This window comes from Haliotis rufescens, unplaced genomic scaffold (assembly GCF_023055435.1).
Source record: "Haliotis rufescens isolate VD_foot unplaced genomic scaffold, xgHalRufe1.0.p SCAF_6, whole genome shotgun sequence".
NCBI classification, from domain to species: Eukaryota; Metazoa; Mollusca; class Gastropoda; order Lepetellida; family Haliotidae; genus Haliotis; species Haliotis rufescens.
In genome coordinates this window covers 41,654,479-41,678,816 of record NW_025964334.1, presented here as the reverse complement: position 1 = coordinate 41,678,816, position 24,338 = coordinate 41,654,479, and the positions used below count along the sequence as shown (strand labels likewise).

Here is a 24,338-nt window from a genome sequence, read left to right as displayed (position 1 = left end):
CCCCAACTTTTTCCTCATGGAAAATGGAAAAAATAAGGACATATAATCACTTGGGCCGCAACAATAGGTTCCAACGAATGAATCATTGTCAAGTGTGGCTGGATGTCTTGTAAATAAAAACTAGTGAAAGTATTGTATGACCCCCATTGGCATCCCGCTACAACTTGTTCAATGGACACGGATGACCAGGACGCCAGACTCATTGCCAAACCTCGGATTTCGTGGGCAGAGTTGAACCCATAGTAGGAGGAGTAACTTGTGCCTGCCGATAACTTGTTGCTATGGTAGTCTTTAGCCATCCAGCAACCGTTGCTTTAGTGATGTCTTTTTCCGAGTGGGTCTTGCATGAGATGAAAAGACGTCTTTGACGTCAGCGATGTGGATCAGTGGTTATCAGGTAGAACTTGAGAGCTCATATATGACAAAGGAGGCGATCAGGATGATCCACTGTAGGTGCCAAGGTGGGAATAGCATAATGTCCATGACCCAATGGACCAGTAGCCGTGGACTGATTCTTGGCTATAGAGTCTTGTAGGGACCGCAAGGTGATGGAGGTCCAGTGAGTGAGACTTGAATAGTCGAGAGCGTGGAGTTCAGGTACTCTAGCTGCGGTAGCCATAGCTAGTAAAAATGCTGCTTTACAGGATTTTTGGAGTAGAGTAGTGTTTCCAAGAGGTTCATATGGAGTGGCTAGGAGAGCAGACAGGACGACAGATAAGTTCCATTTGGGGAAGATCCTGGGAATGCGAATTTCCTCCCGGCTCGCATCATCTGTACCAGATTTGTTCCAATCATCAATCCATCGAGCTTGAGTACGGAATGGAGGGCGGATCTATATCTGTCAATAGTTCCATGTCGTAAGTTATTATCCTGTCATATATGTAAAAGGAAATTCGCAACCATGGGTATGTCCACTGTGACATATTTAGACCACATCCACAAATTTGTCCCATCTGTTGTCATAAAGTTGGGTGGATGACAATCTCCATGATCTTGTGACAGCAGTGGAGGCAGCTTGAGAGAACCCGGAGGCCTGCATTCTCTGCGAGATACTTTCCAGGCGGTGAGATGGAGGCTGGGAAGATTGGAGTAAAATAGGCCCGACCTGGGCTGACACAGGAGATCTTTGCGAAGTGGAAGAGGGAGTGGCTCGTCCATCAGGAGCGATAGTAGTCTGGGACACCATGTGTGTGCAATCTGTCACTTCCAACTTCTGTATGACCTTGTCTAGGAGAGACCATGGAGGGAACGCGTAGGTGAACAGGCCTGTCCAATCCATGGATAGTGCATCCATCTGGAGAGCTCTCAGATCTGGAACCAGGCTGACGTAAACCGAAAGTTGATGGTTGAGACAGGTCAAGTGTGGGATGTCCAAAATGGAGATTATCCAGGTTAAGACATCGGTTGAGGAGTCCACTCCATGTGTACGATCCTCCCTCTCCAGGATAAGCTGTCCGCTAGTATGCTCGGTTTGCTTGGTCTCGCATCCTTCCGGCAGCTGAATGAGTCGGCCAAGGCAAATAGCTGAGTAGTTTCCATGAACGGGACTTTGTTCTGCCCTGTTTCTGAATGTAGGCCACCACTGTCATGTTGTCTGTGGCAATCATGAAGGATGACTTGATAAGACGATCTTTCCAAGTCTGGAGAGCATAACAGATTGCTTTCATCTCTGCAGTTTATGTGTAGAGCTGTTTCCGTCTCGGTCCATAAACTCTGAACTTGGAGGTCATCCATGTGAGCTCCCCAACCTGAGTACGAAGCATCTGTGAACAGGTGGTGTTCGGGAGCTGGTAGGGTGAGCGGATTCCTCGACATGACATGATCTCTTTGAGACCACAAGATGAGATCTTGATGTAGGTGGAGAGGTATGAGTACCTGTGTATCCAGGATCTGAGATCGTAGGGAATTAATCTAATTCTGCAGCGGGCGTAATTGTAATCGGCCTCTGTGAGTCATATCTTGTAGAGAGGACAGCGTTCCCATGGTAGACATCCACCATCTGATCTATCTGGTAGGTCGGTCTTGTGCTAAGTTGATCATGGTGATGTACTTGTTAAACCGGGTCTTCCGGGTGGCAAAGATATCCCGTGTATTAGAAGAAATCTGGCCCCTATGTAGACTATGTCTTGTACCAGACAAATCTCTGACTTGGTCGGATGGATGAGGAATCCGAGATAAGACATGAGTTTCGTGAGGAATGTCACTTCCTGAAGCAGCTGGGTGTGTTCCTGATTGGCAGCCATGAAATCGTCTAGATATCCATGAAGTCATACCATGTGTAAATGGGCGAAGTTGATGACTGGAGCCGTTATTCTGTTGAATAGCCAAGGGGCTATTGATATGCCAAACGGTAAAACCCGGAATTCGTAACGATGGTCGTTTACTGCAAAACGGAGGTACCTTCGTGACGTGCGATGGATTGGCACATGGTCGAGGCTGATGACCCAATCTCCTGTTCCAAGTGATGAACGTAGTTTCCTGACCGATTCCATCTGAAATCTTGGAGGCGGGACCAAGTACTTCTTGTTGAGTGTTTTGAGATAGATGATCATTTTCATCTCTCTGGAGTTCTTTTTCGTTACTAAAAATACCGGGTAGGAGAACCCCCGAGTTTCGTTGGTATTCCGCAATCTCTGAATGACCTGTTTGTGAGAAGGGTCTTGATGGCAAGGTCAGCTGCGTCCAATTTGGCACCCTTCAGGTGAAACCTGCCTCCCTCTGGACTGGATACAAGTCAAGGGTGCTTGAGAAAATGTAGATTGTACCCATGATGGATAATGTCTAAAATCCAGTGGTCGGTCGTAATGTGCATGCAAACCATGTGCCTTGACTGCCAAGTTGATGGTAGATACTTGGAATCTCTCTGTCGTGTCCTGTCTGACTTCATCCAAAATCTTTCCCAGCTAGTTGTTAAAGAGTGTTGATGATGTGACTGGCTATGACATGACTGTCTGTTTAGCATGCTTGGAAACAGCCCTTGATCTGACTTGGAACAGGAGTTGTTGTCGCTGAAGCCATAGGAGCTGGGAGGCAGTCCATACTTGTGTAGATAACATGTCCTCCTGCATGCGGACGATCACATCTAGTAGACACTTGGTCCATTCGGATGGACATGGGTGTTTCTGCTGGGACATCATCAAAAGACTTTGGTAGAGGTGTCGAATTCCGGTGATGGACCAGTTCAGATAAGTACCAATGTCCAGGGAATACTTGTTGACCATAGATAAATCCTTGACTCGGCTCGCCGGGAGAGTGAGTTTGGTGTTAGGAGTCTTAGCCAGTTTGCTGAACTCATCATCCAGTGGCTGTGTCTCTGGGAACGGTGATGCATGAGTCTGATATGATTTCTTCCTCATAGTCGGGAGGGGAAGCCCGTCCTCGTGATTGAGCTTCTGCATCATATCATCCATTTAGTAAAGGATCCTGCTGGTACAGCTTGACCACGGTAGAGTACGGTGGACATGAGATGTCAAAGAATTGGTTGACACGCTGGCTGATGGTCAGGTCTAACGGGATCCGGATAGCTGGCCTGGTGACATGAAGTCTGAGCTCGCTCCTGATGCATTCCGAGCTCGGTCCTCGTTCCGTCCGTGCATGAACCGTTGGCTTGTCTAGCCACTCCCGGGTAGCCTGTGCGGGAGTCACGTGGTGACCGGCTTGCTCTAGTAACAGTAGCAGAAGTTTCAGATCAGCCCATCCAGTCAGTGCAGTCCGTGTGCGAGCTGTACGGTATCTTCGGCGGCTTGGCTGGTTGGCTTTGAGGGGGTAAGGCGTGCTTGCCACTACCCTGGTGATCGTCATGAAGTCGTGATCTGGGTGTGCTGGACTTCGTTGCTGATGACTTAGACACTGTCAACTGCTTAACCCTGTGTGGCCTCTTGGCAGGGGAAGACTTCTGCACCTGCAACTTCTTCAGTTTATCGACTTCTGAAGTGATGGCCGCTAGACGGGTGTTTATAACTCTTCCATGGAGGCCTGCTGTAAAGCGAAAAAACTTCTCCAGAGGCTGGATCTGGTTGGGGTGTCGAAGGGGTCAATGGAGGCCTTTACTATGGAGGCGTCTAGCTTCAAGAAGGACTTGGAGAGGGGAGAGCACAGGTCGCATCGTGCCTCTACCATGCATGAAGCTTCTCTGCACTTACAGCGGAAGTTGTGTGGATTGCCAGTAATCATAAACTACCCACACTTCTGACACGTCAGCAGGGAAGTGGAGGACGCCATAATAAGTGAAAACACACAAACAACCAACCCCAGTATACTTACATATCCATCCAGATCGTAACCAAATGATATAGTATTTCTTTAGAAATTAAATAAACAGTGTGACTACCTATACCAAGTGCTAGAGCAAAAAAACAACAACAGGTATTGACTCTAGCACACACAGGAAAGAAGTGATGTTTACCTGCCTTTTTGCACAGAAGAGCTACATGTGCTATTAGGGAAACAAGTTGTGTAGTTGACAGCGAAGAGGACTTCTGTTGAAAATCTGAAGATTTAGTTATGGTGTGTCTTCAGCCAAAATACAGGATTTATGGCTATGATGTAATAGAGGTGGGGAATTCGCAGGAATTATGCATGGGTATAAGTCAAACACTCTAACAAGTTGAATTGAACAAAGTCTAGTTCTCCTTCATAAAAACATTTCCTATAACTGTGATAACAAGCTTGAGAGGTTTCTCGTAATTTTTTTATATTATGCACATCCGGAATGAAAAAGAGGACCTTATCCTACCTTCTTAAGTGTCTTGATTTTTGGTTGCTTAACACTGCCCTCAGCAATTTTCCAGCTATATGATGGCAGTGTGTAAATAATTGAGTCTGGACCAGACAATCCAGTGATTGATATCATGAGCATCAATCCATACAAGTGAGATACGATGACATGGATCAACCAAGTCAGCTTTTGCAAGCGATGCTGCAAGGCCTGGATGCCGGTCAAGAAGAAATTTTCGTCAGCCACCCTAAAAAAGTCATTCACAGCAGAAATGACGTGATCTTTACTAGGAAAATGGCGACCGGCTAGTTCCTTTTTCATTTTGGGAAACAGGTGGAAGTCTGACGGGGCCAAATCAGGTGGAAGGGGCATCATCCCCTAAAGTGGAGACCATGTCAGCATCTATCTGTGTTGGAGTTAGCCCTTTCAGTTGCAGGTACTTGATGACTGCCCTATAGCCAGTTTTGTCCATTTCTGGTGATTTCAATGGGTAGGTTCACAAGATGGTCTGGTACAAAGACAATAATAACACTACAGTTGCAGTTTTTATGTCTATGATTCATTAAATGATTGTATTTGTTGGTGGCAAAAGTTTGTTTCAATCCGATTGAGATATTCCACTTCAGCCAGCCTCGTAACAATGAAAAGAGGGCATATGCTACTCATTAAAAGTAGATAATTGTGTTCAGCAGGAGTGGATCCAGGATATTTTAAAGTGTTGGTGGTTCACATTTATAATTTTGTCTTTTAGTTGGGGCACATGTAAACACTTTTTCTGTACAATGTGATGCTATTCATATGTGATTTTCAAAAGGGATGGGGGAAGTTGAATCCCCCCAAGATCATCACTTGTGATACATATGTATTCAAATAATATAAAAACTACATGTATAAGGCTAAAGAAATATCTGCAGAAAAAGACAGTTCAGTGAAGACGGCACTTTACAAACACTCTTTAATGTGACATTAATCTTGTGTAGATGATGTTGGGGCTGTTTAATTACCATAATAACTTACCTAGTGGTACCACAGCAGCCTCTGACAACTGCTTGAGAGGAGTGGAAATGTCAATAAAATCTTCAGCAACCTGAAAAATATTATTATTTCATTTTGTCAATCTCTGTAGTTGTGGGTGATTAGATTAAGTAACAAAAGTCCTGCCATTGTGGAGAAAATTTTAATGTAACATGCCAAAATGGAATTCAAAACAGGACAACAAGACATCATAAGTAAACAGCTTGTCTTCACACTTTTGTTCCATATAGCACATGAAATGTTCTTGAGGTCTGTAACATGTGTGTAACAAAATCTTACCTGGCTGACCAGGACATCTTGTATTTTCACTTTGAGGGAAGCCAGCTTTTCAGAAAGATTCCTTGCCACAGCCTTTGCTTGTGGTGTATTTCCCTTAAAAAACAACAAGACTGTGGCAGTTAGGAGTTGTGCATGTCATTTGTCTTTGAAATTCTTAATGTTCGAATAGGTGAATATCAATAAATGCACTGAAATAAAGACATACCTTTCCAGTTTTAGGAATATACAATTTTATGCAAGAAAATGTTTTAATCTTTAGTTGAATGAGGTGCAAAGGAAGACATGCATAGTATTACTTATGATCAACTAGAGGTGTTATACAAGCAAAACAGTTGTAGCCCCTTTACTGACATTTCCTTAAAGCTTCGAAAATTCTAAAACTACCATATTACTGCTATGTAATGGTACAGTACAGTTCCCCTAGTTTTGTGAAACATTTCTGCATTTGCAGCACTATTGCAATATGATCACGCCACTTTGAGGCATTAACAAAATTATCGTGCCGCTTTTGCAATAAAAGTTCACAATACTGGTACACTATTGACCTTTTTCACACTTCGCTACTTCCGGTTTGAAAGCGAGGCTTGGAGAGCAGAAGGTGAAGGCTGGATAGGACATGAAACACATGGAGATGTCAACAAGGCATGCAATCCGGACAAACTGTGACAATTTAACCATCCCGGTACATTTATCGTAAGTATTGAACATTATTCTTATTGACAAACTATTCTACTGTTATCTGGTCTCCTTACCGATATAAATTTGAGTCTGGCCGTTCTGTTGTGATTTCAATTTAAAATATCCATGACCACCTGGTAACTCCCAGTACAGTTTATGGTAGCTGAACAGACTTAATACAAATTCTACTGAAATCTTGTAAAAAATAATTCATTGTTTACACACCATTAAGCCAAACTATTTATTGTGAGTTTAAATAACTTTGCAGGTTGTATTTGAAGTCGAAATATTGACCTTTTGACCATATCTAGATATATGTCAGAAACTAACTAAATTGATATGTTGATATAATGTATCAAATTGTAACCTACTGAGTATTTACAATCATAACAAATCAGAAGTTTGCATCAGTTGTGTATTTGATGTAAATTGTAATGGACTCAAATGCATTCCAATAAAATATTAGACCTCTAGATTTACTTGTGCTGTTGGGATTGTGAACAGTTGTTATTTTGATTGTCAATGTTGACAGATTAGATAGCATGAGGTGTAATATTTCAATTGAATTATTACATAAATGGTGTGTAAATTTTAAAGTAAAGTACAGTTTGATCTGCAATTTTGGTAACAATTAATATTTCTACCAAAAATGATATTTACTTTACTGTACCAATTTAATCATGCCATGAAATGAACAAAAACCCAACTAATTAATGGCCAGTAAATGTTCAATCTACATGTGATCTTTATATAATTTACAGAAACAGATAACTTTTTAACAGTTTGTGTTCAAATATTTCAAATGCATAAATTGATATTGACATTACTAAAAACTTAAAGTATAAAAAGAATTATTTTTAATTCCCATGCGTATTGCAATCATAACTCATTTATTCCCTTTGTTTAATTGTGAAACCCATCTGGTTTTATGTCCACAAACATGTTTTGAAACTTTTAAAACAAAAAGATATTTTTGGGTGCAAGCAATTGCCATGTATTATTGATTATTAATCAAATCAATTTATATATAAGAATATAGTTGTGCTTACTGTGTCATTTTGCAATAATTATTTAGTTTTGATGTAATATTTTACTATTGTTAACAATCTTTAGAACTTTAGTTTATTTCAATCATGTCAAGTGTTGTGATCATTTTGATATTTTTTTATAATTCAATCAAAACGAGAAAAATAAAAAAATATAAATACATAGAAGAAATTTGTTTTCCTTGTCAAATAACGATGATAGCATGAATTTATCTCATGCTCCTTGTATAGCATGCTCCTTGTGAAAATTCATTCCATTTCTTCTTCGAATGTACCTTATATGATGATTTTAGGGAGACATTACTGACAGCTATCGATAATCTTGGAGGACAAAATACTCTACATAGTATTCTTTTTGGTGATTCAAACTTAGATGTTTTCCTGAATACAAAAATATTCTTGTCTGTACACAAATTTATAGAAACGACTAACAGATTCAGTAGCTAGCATATTATTGTTTCCAAACTGTTAATCATAAATATTGTTAAATCTATATTCAACACTAAAATGTATAATATTAGGATATGTATGAGATGCACACTGTCTTCACTTTCCAGCACATTGTACATATCCTTCATATGAGCACTGTATATATATTGCGCACTATGTTTCCACAATGTGAAGCTTCAACTGTAAATTGTTCATTTTCATTATGCAATATTATGTATAACTGTATATAGGGAGAAGGTGGTAATAAGTGCTGCCCTTTGTCTTTTTGGACAATAAAATATGTTTAATAATATTTCATCTTGTGATCTGACAAAGTTAATATTTTCAAGTCAAAATATCAACTTTAGTAAACCACATGAAGAGATAAATATTGCATTTGACAAAATAAATTCAAGTCTTATATTTTCTTTGTGATCTTCATGACCTTACTCATAAAACCATAGTGTCAATGAGGCAGACTGACTGTAGGTGTGACAAGCGAAAGTATGTTTTCAGCATGGTCATGATTAAATACATACCGGTCATACAAATATCAAAACGTGTTTCATTAAAACAAGAGTGAATTTCTGTGTGACATTGATATAAAGAGCTGTAGTACACTGTCATTAAATTGATGCATCTGTTGAGTTTACCCTTTACACAGAATATACTGTTTGAGTTTTTGACATATCAGATGAATTGATGCCTTCAAGATTGTTCTAAAGTACATGTAGCATGTAATGTTACACACTGTGATTAATTTTCCTTAAACTTCTCTATTTCAGAAGAATGTTGTTTTCTCAATAAGCAATATTTTGAGAGAAGGTGAATATGCATTGTTTATAAAAAATGTTATTGAAGTAGGAGTCAACACAATGAAGTACTAGTATCCGGTGACGGATGTCTGGAGGAGCTTTCTGCTGACAGTAACACAATGGTTACAATGTGCGTCCTGTCAAAGGACGAGGAAGTGAAAAGCCATATTCATTCAATCAACAAATGTGGTTCCTGTCACATTTCTCTTAAATAGGACGAGGAACTGAAAAGCCTTATTCACTCACAAATCAACATGGCCAATATTTATCGGACACTGAAAAAGCACATTGTACCATTTGTTTACAAGCAAGAAAATTATTTTCTCCTGGAATTTAATTAGGTGCTTTTGACTGATAAAGACACCCAGTCCATGTTAAGTTTTGAAAACTTATATTGTGAGAAATAAAGATATGAAAATTTTGGTTTGTTTTTCTTTGTCAAATATGAGAAATCCAGATTGTTCCATCAACATAATTTGTACCGATACATATATTTTATCTTTGCTTGATTACCAGTTGAAGTTGATTCCTTTTTATCTTTTGTTATTTTATCTGTACTCATATCTGATCAAGACATTTTCAAACTATTCAGGATAAATGTATTAGTAGCTTCCTTTTGATATACAATTACCTTTCATCATACAGGATTAGGTGAGGGTGTTCAAGAAGTTGGTAGTTGTATCAATTCTTATATTTCTTCAATTTCATGCATTATTTATATTTATCAATTTTTAGTTTCCGTTTAACTTATTTTAAACAGTTCACACATTATTACTTTTGTAGTGCACGGTGCAATCACAATCGGCAATAATCAGTTAAGTAAGTGATGTTTGAAGAACAAGTAAAGTATCATCTGTCATTGTACACACTGAATAGGGTTATCGCCCCTTCTGAATATTTATTTTGACACACGAATTATTTTCATAATTAACATTGTAATATGTTAAAATGAAAATCATAGCAGAAAAAGTGTCTTTTGTCAACTGGACTCATGGCAAAACGATAGTGCGTTGTGCAGCAAACACCACTATGAAACGTGAAATAAACATGATCTCAATCTTGATCTAGAGTTCGCCAAGCCACGCATTGACTGAGCAATTTTGCAAAAGTACACTGACGTGTTTCATGTTATGCCGTTTATTTACGATAGAAAACTTCTGTCATTGAATGTACTGTCACATTGTACCTATATGCCGACGAGGTTATGAGAAAACAATCTATTTCTGAAATACGTATCTCGAAATGCACCTTTCGATTCACTTCCGGGATCCTGACAGCAAAATGCTAATTCCAGTGTATTACAGGCATATTTTAGTTAGACCTCATGATTTAATGTGAAATATCATCTGTATTATATACAGAGGATACCATTTTTTGTTTGTTTGAAATGTCCATCAGTGAAATGCACAACATGCTATCTATTCCCTATGAGCTGATGCGACTCTCACTGCATGGAGCAATGCTCTCCAAGCCTCGTTTTCGATCCAAGATGGCGAAAGTGTGAAAAAGGTCAATAGTACCACTACAGAAATTCCAATATGGATGTATTGAAAAAAATTATAGTAACAAACACCCACACCAAATTTAGCTGAATCCATCAATTCATTGCAAAAATGGGTTGAAAATGTAAAACCTTTATGGACGACAGGCCAGATATATCTGAATCATGGCAAGAAAGAGGTTTATCAATGTGGTTACATTAGGGGCCATATTGACCCTCGGACTTGTAACTCTGAACGAATCTAGGTGTTGTCATTGGTGGGAACATGCATGTGAAGATTCAGCTGCATTGGTCCAGAGGTTTCTGAGGGAATTATGTTCTCACACGACTACAACAGTGAAGTAAATTGTTTCGGATAAATTCTAAACTGGACAAAAGGGTGAGATGAAAAAGAGAATTCACCTGTCCCTTTCTACACAAGTCCGACAGTTGATTAGTAAGGATCTCTGTCTCATCACACAGACGCAGTAATTCCTGTCGCTGAGGTCCAGAACAGCACTGGGCTACCCGACGACCTTCACTCACTACCATCCTGGTTGCCTCTTCACCTAAAAAATGCAGATTTCAAATCTGAAGTGAACAAGAAACAAACGGTGCATATTGCTATGGGACAGTGTTAATGTTACATATACATGATTACTTGTAACAATTTCAGATCCATAGGCCTTGAAATTTAAATGAAATGTCCAAAAAGAAGTAACACAGTAGTAAAAGATTAAAGGTCACAGATTGATAAATCAAAATATACTCTTCAAAAAAAAGGAAACTTGACAGAATATCAGATCAAACGGTACGTAACAGACTGAGGGAGGCTGGACTTTTTGCACGAAGACCTGTTCGACGTCATGTATTGACCCCACATCATCTGGCGGACCGTCTGCTTTGGTGCCAACAGAGGGTTAGATGGGCACGTGCAAGGTGGAGAAATGCACTGTTTACTGACAAGTCCCGTTTCCTACTCACACGTGCTGATGGGCTTGCACGTGTCTACAGACGTCGGGGTGAATGTTACGCCCCCAACTGTGTGCAGCAGGTTGTCCCATTTGGCGGCGGGAGTGTCATGGTATGGGCCGGAATTCATCACAGTGGTAGGATGCCTCTCGTACATGTGGCAGGTGCATTGACAGGTGTGCGTTACAGAGACTTGATCCTACAGCCTTACGTTCTTCCTCACGTCAACATTCATGGCGGACCGTTCCAGCAGGACAACGCTCGACCGCATATTGCACGTGTTTGTCAGGAGTTCTTACAGCACAACAACACCTAGACATTACCTTGGCCAGCCCGGTCACCAGATTTGTCCCCAATTGAGCATCTGTGGTACGGGTTGGATCGACGCGTTCGCAGAAGGAATCCACCGCCCCAAACACTTCCGGCGCTTCTTGATGCACGTCAGCATGAATGGCAGCACATCCAACATCGTGTTATTGACAACTTGACTGCATCTATGGGTTGTCAGTGTCAAGCGGTGATTGATGCATGTGGTGGGCACAACCGATAGAGACATTTTCTGTACCCCTGTGACATTAACTGTATCGTGTACGTGTGTCTGTCTAGGTGACACGATTAATGTTTTGAACATTGTGTACATCGATCTTCAAACAGTGTTTCAATTATGGTTTCTGTGTCCTATTTTGAAACAATCGCATTATATTACATTTTGAGAGTCAGTGTCAAGTTTCTTTTTTTGAAGAGTATATATAAAAGACATATACTATGTTATACAACATACTTGCTGCATATTAGATTTCATAATAATATACACAAAAATGCCATGATGGCCATGTCAGATCAGAACCTATTGAGAATTCTATTTGGACACCACAGGTGGAATCATTTATACAAAGTTTCAGCTTCATAAGTCTTGTAGTTGCAGTGGAGATGTTAACAGATGACTTTGTCAGGTGAGCTAAACATGCAAGAGTTACCAACGGAAGGTCGACAACTGGATGACCGACAATGTACCATGACATAAGCTCATTTGACTTTCAGTCACATGACAATCATTTTGCAAAATCACCAAGTGTGGGCGAGACCCTGCCAAATGCCATCATTACACAATTCCCTTTGGGTAGCTTACTACTCCGTGTAATCCCTTGGAGCGGGCAAGAATACAAATACAAATTTTACCTTATCCTGATTCATACTAATTGCTCATCTCATATAAAAAGGTAGTGGAAACTCCTGTGCTGTGCTCCCAAGAACAGAAAAATAACATCTCACCCAAACGCCACACCAAACAATCCAGTGATTGACACCATAAGCATCAATCTACGCAATTGGTATACAATGACATGCATTAATCAGCGAGCCTGACAACTGTTCTGGTTAGTCTCCTATTACGACCAGCAAGGGTGCTGAAGACCTATTCTACCCCGGATCTTCATGGGTCTTCTTCTGTGCAAAAGCCTCAAAGCCATGCATGTTGAGAAGTTGCTCAGTCGTCATCAGTGTGATATGCTGATCAAACAGCGGTCAGTGTGGGATTGTGAGATGATAAGCTGATCAAACAGCAGTCAGTGTGGGATTGTGAGATGATAAGCTTATCAAACAGCGGTCAGTGTGTGATTGTGAGATGACAAGCTTATTAAACAGCGGTCAGTGTGGGATTGTGAGATGATAAGCTGATCAAACAGCAGTCAGTGTGGGATTGTGAGATGATAAGCTTATCAAACAGCGGTCAGTGTGTGATTGTGAGATGACAAGCTTATTAAACAGCGGTCAGTGTGGGATTGTGAGATGATAAGCTGATCAAACAGCAGTCAGTGTGGGATTGTGAGATGACAAGCTTATTAAACAGCGGTCAGTGTGGGATTGTGAGATGATAAGCTGATCAAACAGCAGTCAGTGTGGGATTGTGAGATGATAAGCTTATCAAACAGCAGTCAGTGTGGGATTGTGAGATGACAAGCTTATCAAACAGCGGTCAGTGTGGGATTGTGAGATGATAAGCTGATCAAACAGCAGTCAGTGTGGGATTGTGAGATGACAAGCTTATCAAACAGCGGTCAGTGTGGGACTGTGAGATGACAAGCTTATCAAACAGCGGTCAGGAGGGTGTCCCTGGACAACTTGATGTTGTATTTTGCCTGTGTTATGAATCAATAACATCAACAGCTTAAAGGTCTTTTCATTGCACATTGGAACACATACCAAGTCCACTGTCACTGATTCCAGGATTAGCTAACCACTGGCGTGCTTGTTCCACCTTCCCCTCAACAGTTGGCGCAGGTTTGCGGATGCCACTTCTTTCTGTATTCATAATGCCATTGTGAGTCATCTGCTGAAGCTCCTTGAGCTTGCTCTGAATTTCCTTAGCTAAACTGATGGCCTGAGGACTGTTTCCCTGTTAAGACATAAGAAAAACAAATGTGTTAAATATATACCGTATTTTCTTGAGTATAGTGTGCATCCCCCTCTAGTGGATTCAATATTTTGGAAAAAAAAAAATTTGAATATTATGCGCAGAAAAAAATTACACCGTACCCTTTCAGTGAAGTCCGGCAAACGAACGGGTGATGAGAAACTTTGTCAGTACAAATTCGAAATTTGAGATAAAAAATCACCAGACAGACATGTTGATTTACCGTTTAAATTGTATTTTTTGTTCTACTAGGCATTGTTTTATATCCAGGGATTAAGATTACCTTGTGTATTTTCTCGTAAACTAAGCCGGACACAGCAATACTTCAGTATGGATTTGTTGACATGGTATTTCCGGTGTTACGTGCTCACGGTAATGTCTTTCCATGGGTGGAAAAAACATCAAAACTCATAATTCGTGTATAATGCGCACCCCCTTCTACACAGCTGTGTTTTTTGGAAAAAAAGTGTGCACTATACTCAGGAAAATACGGTAAAGTAAATGTTCTTTTCAAACATATGTATTACAAAAACTTTGCATGTCAAATGGAGGTAGGGGTAATTCAACTTCAAAAACAATCCAGAAACTATGCTACCGTGATAATACATAGAGCCCGTGATAATATAGAGCCTGTGATGATACAGAGTCAGACTACATACACTTTATGACTAATTGTTTACACACACATTTCTTCAAGCCAAGACCCCAAGGATGACCTTTGCCCTCAAACAAGACTGGTCATAAAGGAGATATACATGGTATGTCCCTGGATGTCCAAAGTGTGTTGACAGTTGCAGTCAAATTCAGATATTAAAAGCATGCACATTTACATGGAGCTGCTTAATTATACTGTTAAACTCTATCAATGTGTGAATGGCCATGACATATGACAAGCATAGAAGTAAGTGAGTGAGTTAGTTAGGTTTAACACTTTGAACAGTATTTCAGTTACATTATGGCATGTCAGGGGTGGTATGGTGATGCGACAGTAAAGACTTCCGTGATGTATGTCTTAGACATTGATGAAACCCACAAGAACAGGTATGGTGCTGACGAGCCTAGCAACAATCACGGTGAACTGTGAATTCAAACCCACAATCACAGTTTCTGGCCTAAGTGAAGAAACTCTGCACAGCAAATTGCAGCACTTCAGACAACAAGGATGGAAGAAAGCGCTCATGCATAATTTATCATTGAAAATTGTTTTGTATTATCATGAATTAACATCAATTGTTTAAAGTTTGGCAATAAGGTTTCTGTTGGCCTTGACCTTCATTGGTCATTAGAAATGGATCAAAATATCACATCATCACAGGAATCAGGTGTACAAAGTGTCATCAAATTCCAATCTGAAATACTAAAACAATGGTCAGCTTTTTTTATGCCTCATACTTTCTGAGTGACCTTTACCTTCAATATTATCCAATCATGTGTTAGATTCCCCAGGGTATATAAAGAAACATCGTGTATTCAGTGTAACACCTATCATAGACATGTGCCCGAGAAAAACAATTACAGCGACAGAGCTCAAATTTGAGCAAAACATATAACAGGGTTCTGCTAAATAAGAATGACAAGTACCTTGCCCTGCTGGCGTAGTTCAGACAAGGCATTGGACATTGACTCAATATCACTAATTTTTCTCTGAATGGCTTCTCTCTCTGCAGGATTAGTGCATCTGTCAGCAATCCTTTTTGAATCTTCAAGTATTTGTCTCAAAGCTTTGTCTCCTGAAATAAAGAGCATCATGTGTTTATATGCCTGAACCCAATATTGCCTGTAACAACACACATACTATGATACATATCTTAAGCATAGTGTCCCTTTAATGGGTAACAACAAGTACCATCCTTTAATGTCCTTTGGTTTGAGGAGGTCAGGTGATCGAACCACCTACCTTTGACTATATGAGCTATCAATGAAATCCATTGTAAAATTCATAAGCAAATTGAAACCTTTCATGGTGACATCCACTGACTCATACACACCTGCACTTCCAATCAGAGCTGTTGGATCTTGAAGCCAGTCGGTTGCCTGCTGCAATTTTCCCTCAATGGCGTTCTGAAAATAGATCAGAGTAAACATAAATAGTGCCATGCACAATAACTCACCTGGATAAGTAGTTAACAGTTTAAATTGACCGCAAACAGCCTCTTATGAAAACTGCTGTCAGTTTTGCTTATCAAATATTTTCACATGTTTCAAGATTTCCAAGAATTAATGTACTGTTGTAGAAAACTGTTGCAATACACAACAGTTAAATTTGTTGCAATACACAACAGTTAAATAATAATGTTTCAATAAACAACAACAAACAACCAGTATTTTCGGTTTCCTAGTCATGCACTGTAGCTCACCTATAATGTCAACAGAGACAACCACCAAAACAGGTGTCTGTCAGCATTGTTGCTCAAATATGACTTTAAACAAGTCATAGTATATGGCATTTATGATATTTGTTTTATTCTCACTGTAGTTTTTTTAATCTATTTACGTTAAAAAATGATTTGAAGTTTTTCTCTCCATTTTAAATTATTGGTGGATCTGTAAACTAATAAATAAAAAAACGTATACAGGGGAAAAAGCTGCATTTTGAGAGTAAGTAAGAATATTACAGTACATTTTGATCACAAATAAGCATTTTTTTCAATATAACTGCCATGCCAGCCATATTGAAAATCAGTTCCAAACCTCTTGAAAATATAATGTCAATGCCAGGGAATAATCAGTCTAGATTATCTGCTGTAACAGATTCAGGTGTCATCATTGGTGGGAACATGCTATATATGAGGGCTGGTCAAAACGTTTTAAGTTTATAATGACAATTCAACACAAAACTTGCAACAATGATTTAATACCTGAGACACATTCAATATAACACAACCTAACAAAGTTTGGCGTAAGGGGATTCTCACTGCAAATTACAGTAAACAACGGTTATAACGAACTCAAAGGGACCACTAATTTTGGTTCGTTATAACCGTAGTTCGTTATAAGCATATACATGTATACAGCATAACTACAGCAAATTTTAGGGACAAAAAAGTAAGTTCGGTATATCTGTCAGTTCGTTATAAGTGTGTTCGTTATAACCGTGGTTTACTGTATACACATGTGACTAGAAAAAGGTACATGTACATGACTGAGCATCAGTCATGCCCAGCTAAGAATTGATTCGCCTTGCACAACTGACAACCTCCCCAAGCATTGGGTATAAACACATATCGACTACATGTACCCGACTTAAGTGTATCTGACTGAGCATCGGTCAGGCCCAAGCTGTTGGGATCAATTGTCGAGAGTTACAGATCGAACGCATTGGATGCTAAATACCATGGAGGTCAAGCCTGACCTGTGTTCTGACAACAGGTATCCAATGCATCCCATCCTAATGACTGCAGGGGTAAATATACCAAAAATCGAAGTAAAGAATTGACTGAGAATCCCCAAAGGCATAAATATATACAACTAGGACAAGTAGTTACCCCTATTTTTTGCCATCGCACGCTGAGACTGCGCTATGGATGATTTGGGCATCTTTATATATCGAACATAACAATCTGATGACCACCTGCCTAGAGTCTTGATCAGATGGTCTGGAATATTAGCCGTAGAAGCGGAGGTAGCAGCACCAATACGAAATGAGTGACCGTTGTATTTCTCTTGGTCATATCCTGCCATAGACAAGGTTTGTTTTAATTTTTTAATAAAGAAAGGCTTGGTAAGGGGAATATTCTGCTCATTAACAAACAAAGGATCATGCTGAGCAGCTCCCATGGCCCTCCTACAATGAATAAATTCCTGTAGACAACGGACCGGACAATAAGATGTTGTAGCTCGGCAGATATGTAACAATATAAGGCCAAGATGTTCACTTCTGGAAGAAAGGGTGAAAATTTGTATATAGGGGTTATGGAGTATGCAGAATCCGATTTTAATGGGATCCACGCTGGCAAACCAATGGTTCCTACTCAAAAATTGAGAAATTCAAGATGGCCGCCATCCGTATTACAAAACGTATTCCATAACTTTGGATCTATTTGACATAGAAACATGATCTTGGTGGCAAAGAATAGGTTTTCGGGGCCAAGGAATGCAATGAAATAGTTTAAAACTAGAAAGTGTTTTTACTCGTAAAAACATATGTCTCCCCCCACTCCCCTAACCCCCATTCATTCGTTTACTTCACGTTAAACCCCATCTGTTCATTCCCACAAAAGTAATTCACAATATTTTAATTCTAGAATTGCTTTGAATTCAATAATATTGAAAAGATCAAATTCTTAAATTTCATTATAAGCAAAAGACACAGAAATATTGAAGGGGTGTTGAGTTTAGTTCTGGAACAAAGCCCATCCCAATACAGAGTCTAAGTTAAACTTGTCTCCATAAACAAGAAAAATAAAATGTGAAAAACTTCTAAATAGCAAGAAGCACCACTTCAGGACTTGGTTAATATGTTACAACTTCATGAAATAATATTGAACAGTTTTTGAGTTATGGTCCGGAAACAAAGCTTACCCCCATTCAGAGTCTATGTTCAAGTTATCTCTATGGAAACGAGAAAAAATAAAAATGTCAAAAATCTCTAAATAGCAAAAGGCACCACTTTAGTGCTGGGTAAATGTGTATACAAAGTTTCGCGAAAAAATATTAAACGGTTTCTGAGTTATGTTCAGGAAACAAAGCTTACCCCCATTCAGAGTCTATGTTCAACTTATCTCCATGGAAACGAGAAAAAATAAAAATGTCAAAAATCTCTAAATAGCAAAAGGCACCACTTCAGTGCTGGGTTAATGTGTATACAAAGTTTCGCGAAAAAATATTAAACGGTTTCCGAGTTATGGTCCGGAAACAAAGCTTACCCCCATTCAGAGTCTATGTTCAAGTTATCTCCATGGAAACGAGAAAAAATAAAAATGTCAAAAATCTCTAAATAGCAAAAGGCACCACTTCAGTGCTGGGTTAATGTGTATACAAAGTTTCGCGAAAAGATATTCAACGGTTTCTGAGTTATGGTCCGGAAACGGTGGGAATGCCGACGCCGCGCCGACGCCGACGCCGACGCCGACAGGAACCGTGCCAAAAACAATATGTCTCCCTCAAATCTGGGGGAGACATAATACTGTAAAATGCATCCAGAACAAGATCAAAGATGGCTGCCATCCGTGTAACAACTTGTGTAAATGACAAATAATGCTTTTTTGAAGGGTGAACAATTTTAATTAAAACTCCATCCAAACATTTATTTATAAATCTCTTTTCATTTATTTTTCAGGAAAATCATATCCATAGTACACCTGGTGAATGCATGCATAAGCATTAATTTGATGATGTGCTTAATTTGCAGAATTTGAAACTTTTGATATAGATTTCTGATAAATATTGAAACGAACTTAACGAATATTACGATTCTTTTCAGGAATTGAGATTTTAACAGGGTTCTTTAGACTGTAGAATGAGCGTTGAAGACTTGTCCAATACAACCAAGCTATATGGAGCGATGGCGACCAAGAAAATAAAGCTTGACAGTACTTCTGCCCATCACCCGGTATTTACCCAAACAGACTGGACGCTGTGTGCCCTGTGCCAGAAAGGTTCAACTGAACCCCTGAGAGACCCGTCCCAATGCAAGAATGTAAATCAGTCCAAAGGCTATGAATCGTTAGTTGAGCACATCCAGGAGCTACACTCGCTTGGTGCCCTGCCGATGAACATACAGTTGTCACGTTTGGATGGCGGTCAAGGTATCGCTGCAACCCTCTTTCAACACAATGCAAGATGGCACAAAAATTGCTACACGAGGTTTTACCAAGATAAAGTTGAGCATGCTCGCAAGAAGGTTGCCAAACTAGAGGATCCTAAACCAGAAACTTCTCCACTCAAAGGTAAACTGCGTTGTGCGTTTCCTGGAACCTCCTGCCAAGCTAAAGAAAATCTCTGCTTCTTTTGTGATGAAAAAGTGGAGGATGATTATCATACAGCAAAGCTCTCCTCTGGAGAAATGACTGCAATAGATGCCATATACCACAAACAGTGTTTGACTGACTACAGCAAGAGACATCGCGCACACATCAGGAAAGTGGAATCGAAGGAAAATTCAGATCTAACCCCTGATGCTATAGCATTCGCAGAATTGGTGTCCTACGTTGAAGAGACTCGTCAGGTGGATGAGCATACAGAACACATATTCAAGCTGTCAAGCCTAGTACGACTTTACAGATCATGACTTGAACAACTTGGCAGCAATATGTCAGGGCGCAAAAACTCAACTCATCTGAAGGAGAAGCTTCTCACACAAATTCCTCACTTGGAAGCAAATAAAAGCAAGTATGAGGTTATGGTCACGTTTAAGAATGATGCCGTTTTGGAGATCCACTCTCCGAGCGTGAAATAGCCAAGAAAATTGAGATCTGTGTCCCTAGAACAACACGTTATAAAAATGACTGGGCATTCTCAACATTTAAATGGTGGCAAGAAGAACGCAAGTCACGGTCAATTGCGGACAATTTGGAATTACCGCAAAAGTGCTTGACAGAGGATATAGTCGAAATGAGCCTATCTACTATGAACACCGCTTTCAAATATTTCCTTTTTGAGGCGAGGAAACTGGATGGCACCCAGTACATGGCGGATACTGTACATGGACTGTTTACCGCTCTTCAGAGTGGCTTGAGGCTTAAAGGGCGAAAGGACATTAATCTGTTCGAGGATCAACAGTTTGGAGAGAGCAGAACATTTCTGGACGCTTTAATGAAGGAACTTTCTAAAAAAAGGACTGGGCAGCTCTGCCAGGAAGAAAACTGAAACTATATCAATGGACGACGAAGAGCGCTTGTGGAGTAGCGGTTACTAGGCGAAGACGACCCCCAGCAACTTGTGGATATGGTTCTTTATCTTACCGGTAAGTAAAGTAAATCACACAGTTGTTTTTCTTTATATCTTCGAAAATCACTTTTACAAATAGTATAAACTAAATCATTGGAATTTGTTCATTCACATATAAAATTGAAATATTAATGTGTGAACCTTTTTGAACACAAAAGTTTAACAGTTTGTTGAAATAATTAACTGAATTTTCATTATTGTTCATATTTGCCGTTGTCTAAAATACACATTTTCAAAACATTTACACAGGTTTGCATTTCGCACTACGAGGAGGAAGAGAGCATAGAGCGCTGAGGCTGTTCTCGAACCCCCAAATAACAGGTCCCCACACTGACGATAATGGCAGAAAGTATCTACTCTACACGGAAGACGCGTCAAAGACTAATCATGGCGGCCTGAAGCACAGGAAGCTGGTACTGAAACAAGTTCGAGCGTATGAGAACACGGACAACCCTAAAAGATTTTTTGTGCATCTCTTTGAAAAGTACAGGTCTTTGTGGTAAGTGTTAAAAACACCAATGCATACTGCATGTATTACCTACGTTTATTTAGGGGTTTGGGAATTATGTATTTAATAATCGCTATATATAAATCTTGACTGCATTCTAAATTTTGAATGAAATTTTCAGAAGGTGGAGTATCAGCCCACTCAATGCATTGTTTCACAAAAACAAATATTACAAGTGTCCCTTTCTATCTTATTTCCCCCAGCAAACCTGGTCAACATACTGAATACTTCTACTTCACTCCAAGAAGGACTAGAACGTCGAAAGACTGGTATACTGCAAATGCCATCGGCCACAACACCTTACAAGTTACCGTCAAACGACTATGCAAGATGTCCGGTATTGAGGGCATGAAGACAAACCATTCCTTGAGAGCCACGGCAGCCACTCGATTGTATCAAGGTGACGTTGATGAACAAATGATTTGCGAAAATTACCTGTAGGTTGATAAACATTTTAGTCCTGCAGTAATAAGAAATTGTTATTCAGCAAAAGTCATAACATATCAAAGAAATATTTTTTCCAAACCAGTAAGATGGTCTTTTTTATTTATGATATATATGGTAATATTGGTGTTTTGGGAATCTGTAATAGTTTTTAAGTGTATTTGTATGCTGTATGTGTTATTTGTTTCAGGACATCGGAGCGAAGCCGTTCGAAATTACAAGAGAACTTCTGACAACCAAAAGGCAACGGTCTCTGACATACTTAGTATGTCGAAAAAAAATGAACTCGCCATCACGTGAAGAAGCTGATCCGAAAAGAGCAGATGACTAAAGACCTGAAGACAAACTAAATCGAACTGTGACGCTCGATTTCAATTTCAACTAATATCAATAGTGAGTGAATGAGTATGGTTTTACGCCGCGTTTGGCAATATTTCAGCAATATCATGGCTGGGGGCATCAGAAATGGGCTTCACACATTGTACCCATGTCGGGAATCGAAACGCGGGTCTTCGGCGTGACGAGCGAACGCTTTAACCACTAGGCTACCCGACCGCCCACTAATATCAATAAATAGTTGAGCCATGTTCTGTTGTTTTTTTTCATGCAGAAAGGTAATTCAATGCAGAGGGTATTCTTCGGGACAAAAACCAGGCTTTCAGTAGAAAATCTCCCGGGATTTCTTGCAGAAAGCCCGGGGCTTACCCTAGGAATGCCCAGGGATTACCCTGGGAATGCCCGGTAAACTACCAGTAGAGGTTAAGTCGGTAAAAGAAGACCCTGGCAAGACAATAGAGTGACATCACTAGAGGTTTATAAGACCGAATACTACAGCTGGCCACAGATGTAGCAAACAGTGCAATGACCTCGTTTGAAGATGGTGGGGCTGTGTGCCCTACAGCGCTGAGAAAAGATCTCTTCTCAACAGGCAATCTCGACATCATAGATCACAATCCTTCATCCACTTCAGTACAAACTGCGTTCCATGGAACTGCCATCTCTCTGACACAGCATGTTACGAATGAACGTGCAGGCACAGAGCTCCAGAACAAACCTCTCATCGACAAGGACACACCAAGGACAAAGAAGATGAAGCCAATCATGGAGTCGTACAGTACTGTCCCGCCAGCTGCATTCCCAACCAATCACCCTATACCATGCAAGACAGAGGGACAAGCGGTCCCCCAAACACTTCCAGTCAACTCAGATGAGCTGCAGCTCTCATGGGCACAGGCAGTTGTTGGAGAAACCTGAATTGAAATCAGAAGATAACATCTCTTGGTCTGCACATTTTGCAGCTTCACAAGATTCCTGCCCCAGACCACCGACGATATCTGGGATCATGCCATTATTCCATGATAACGCACATTCTTTGGTGATGGTAAAGCATGGCATGGATGTAATCGCTAAAGCTACCGAACATGTGCATCCTGGACAAGTCCCAATATTGACTGTTGATCAGCCGCTGTATGCCATCGCCAAGAAGATCCAGTGGACCTGGCCAGCTGCCTATGGCGAAGACAAGTATGTGGTGATGATGGGTGGATTGCACATAGAGATGGCGTTCCTGAAAGTTCTAGGAGATTGGCTAGATGGCAGTGGAGGGTTGGTTGTACTGACAACTGCAAACGTTACCACCGATGGTGGGGCTGATGCTCTTAGAAAGGGATCATTCACGGCACGTTCTCAGTGGGCTCATCAAGTAACAGCTGCTGCACTGTTTTGTTTCCGTAGCCAAGACTACAGTTCATACAAAGCAGAAGCAGAGGCGGATGCGAGGCCTGTGATGCCATTCGAATACTGGTGCACACACATGGAGACGCATCATCCGCAGTTTCGGTACTGGAACAAAACCTTCAAACATGAGGTTCTCTTCCTCAATTTCATGCAATCACAGCATGAAGGAACCTTTGAGCTCTACATTGGCACACTAGGAAAAATTGTGCCATGGATGTTTGCCATGGATCACTTCCACTATGCGAGGTGGTTGTCTGTTCACGTGCGAGATCAGATGCAGAGGCAGCTTGTACCTGCTGCACGGGTAGATGTTGTATGGGATACCTACATGGTTGACAGTCTGAAAGCGCACACCAGAGAGGGCCGAGGAACAGGAGAAGCTCTTCGTGTGTCTGAGAAAACACGACTTCCACACAACTGGAAAAGTTTCTTGCGAGTCGACAGCAACAAGACAGAACTCTTCAAGTTTCTAGCCACAGTTATTGAATCTGAAGCAACAGCAACAGGGAAGATACTGATCACAACCAAGGGTCAGAGTGTAACCTCATCCACACCACTAGACGCTTCTGACCTATAGCCATGCTCACACGAAGAGTCGGACTACCGAACGATGCCCCATTGTCCCCATGCGTACAAACATGGCATGAAAAAGATAATGTTATATGCCACTGACACGGACGTACTAGTTCTTGCCATTGTGACTGCAATCGACATGGAAGATTGTGAATTTTAGTTAGCTTTCGGACATTGTGCCCATTTCCGTTACATTGGAGCTCACATTGTTGCCAGTGGCTTGCCATTCATGCATGCATTGTCAGGCTGTGACACTATGTCGTCATTCTGCTCCATCGGTAAGAAGACAGCCTGGGAAGTATGGAAGTCACATCCTCAAATCAA

General features: G+C 40.4%; 1 protein-coding gene across 8 annotated transcripts in view; it reads right to left on the bottom strand.

Moving 5' to 3' along the window:
- The window catches only part of LOC124110749 (vinculin-like), a 270,082-nt gene that overhangs the window by 144,986 nt on the left and 100,758 nt on the right, over window positions 1-24,338 (bottom strand). For all 8 annotated transcript variants that reach the window (XM_046470118.2, XM_046470120.2, XM_046470119.2 and 5 more), the window contains exons 7-12: window positions 15,853-15,925; window positions 15,446-15,594; window positions 13,654-13,846; window positions 10,903-11,048; window positions 6,032-6,124; window positions 5,735-5,804 (exon numbers count right to left, since the gene is read on the bottom strand). In XM_046470118.2, coding sequence (XP_046326074.1) covers window positions 5,735-5,804; window positions 6,032-6,124; window positions 10,903-11,048; window positions 13,654-13,846; window positions 15,446-15,594; window positions 15,853-15,925 — 724 coding nt within the window. The remainder of the gene's footprint in view (window positions 1-5,734; window positions 5,805-6,031; window positions 6,125-10,902; window positions 11,049-13,653; window positions 13,847-15,445; window positions 15,595-15,852; window positions 15,926-24,338) is intronic.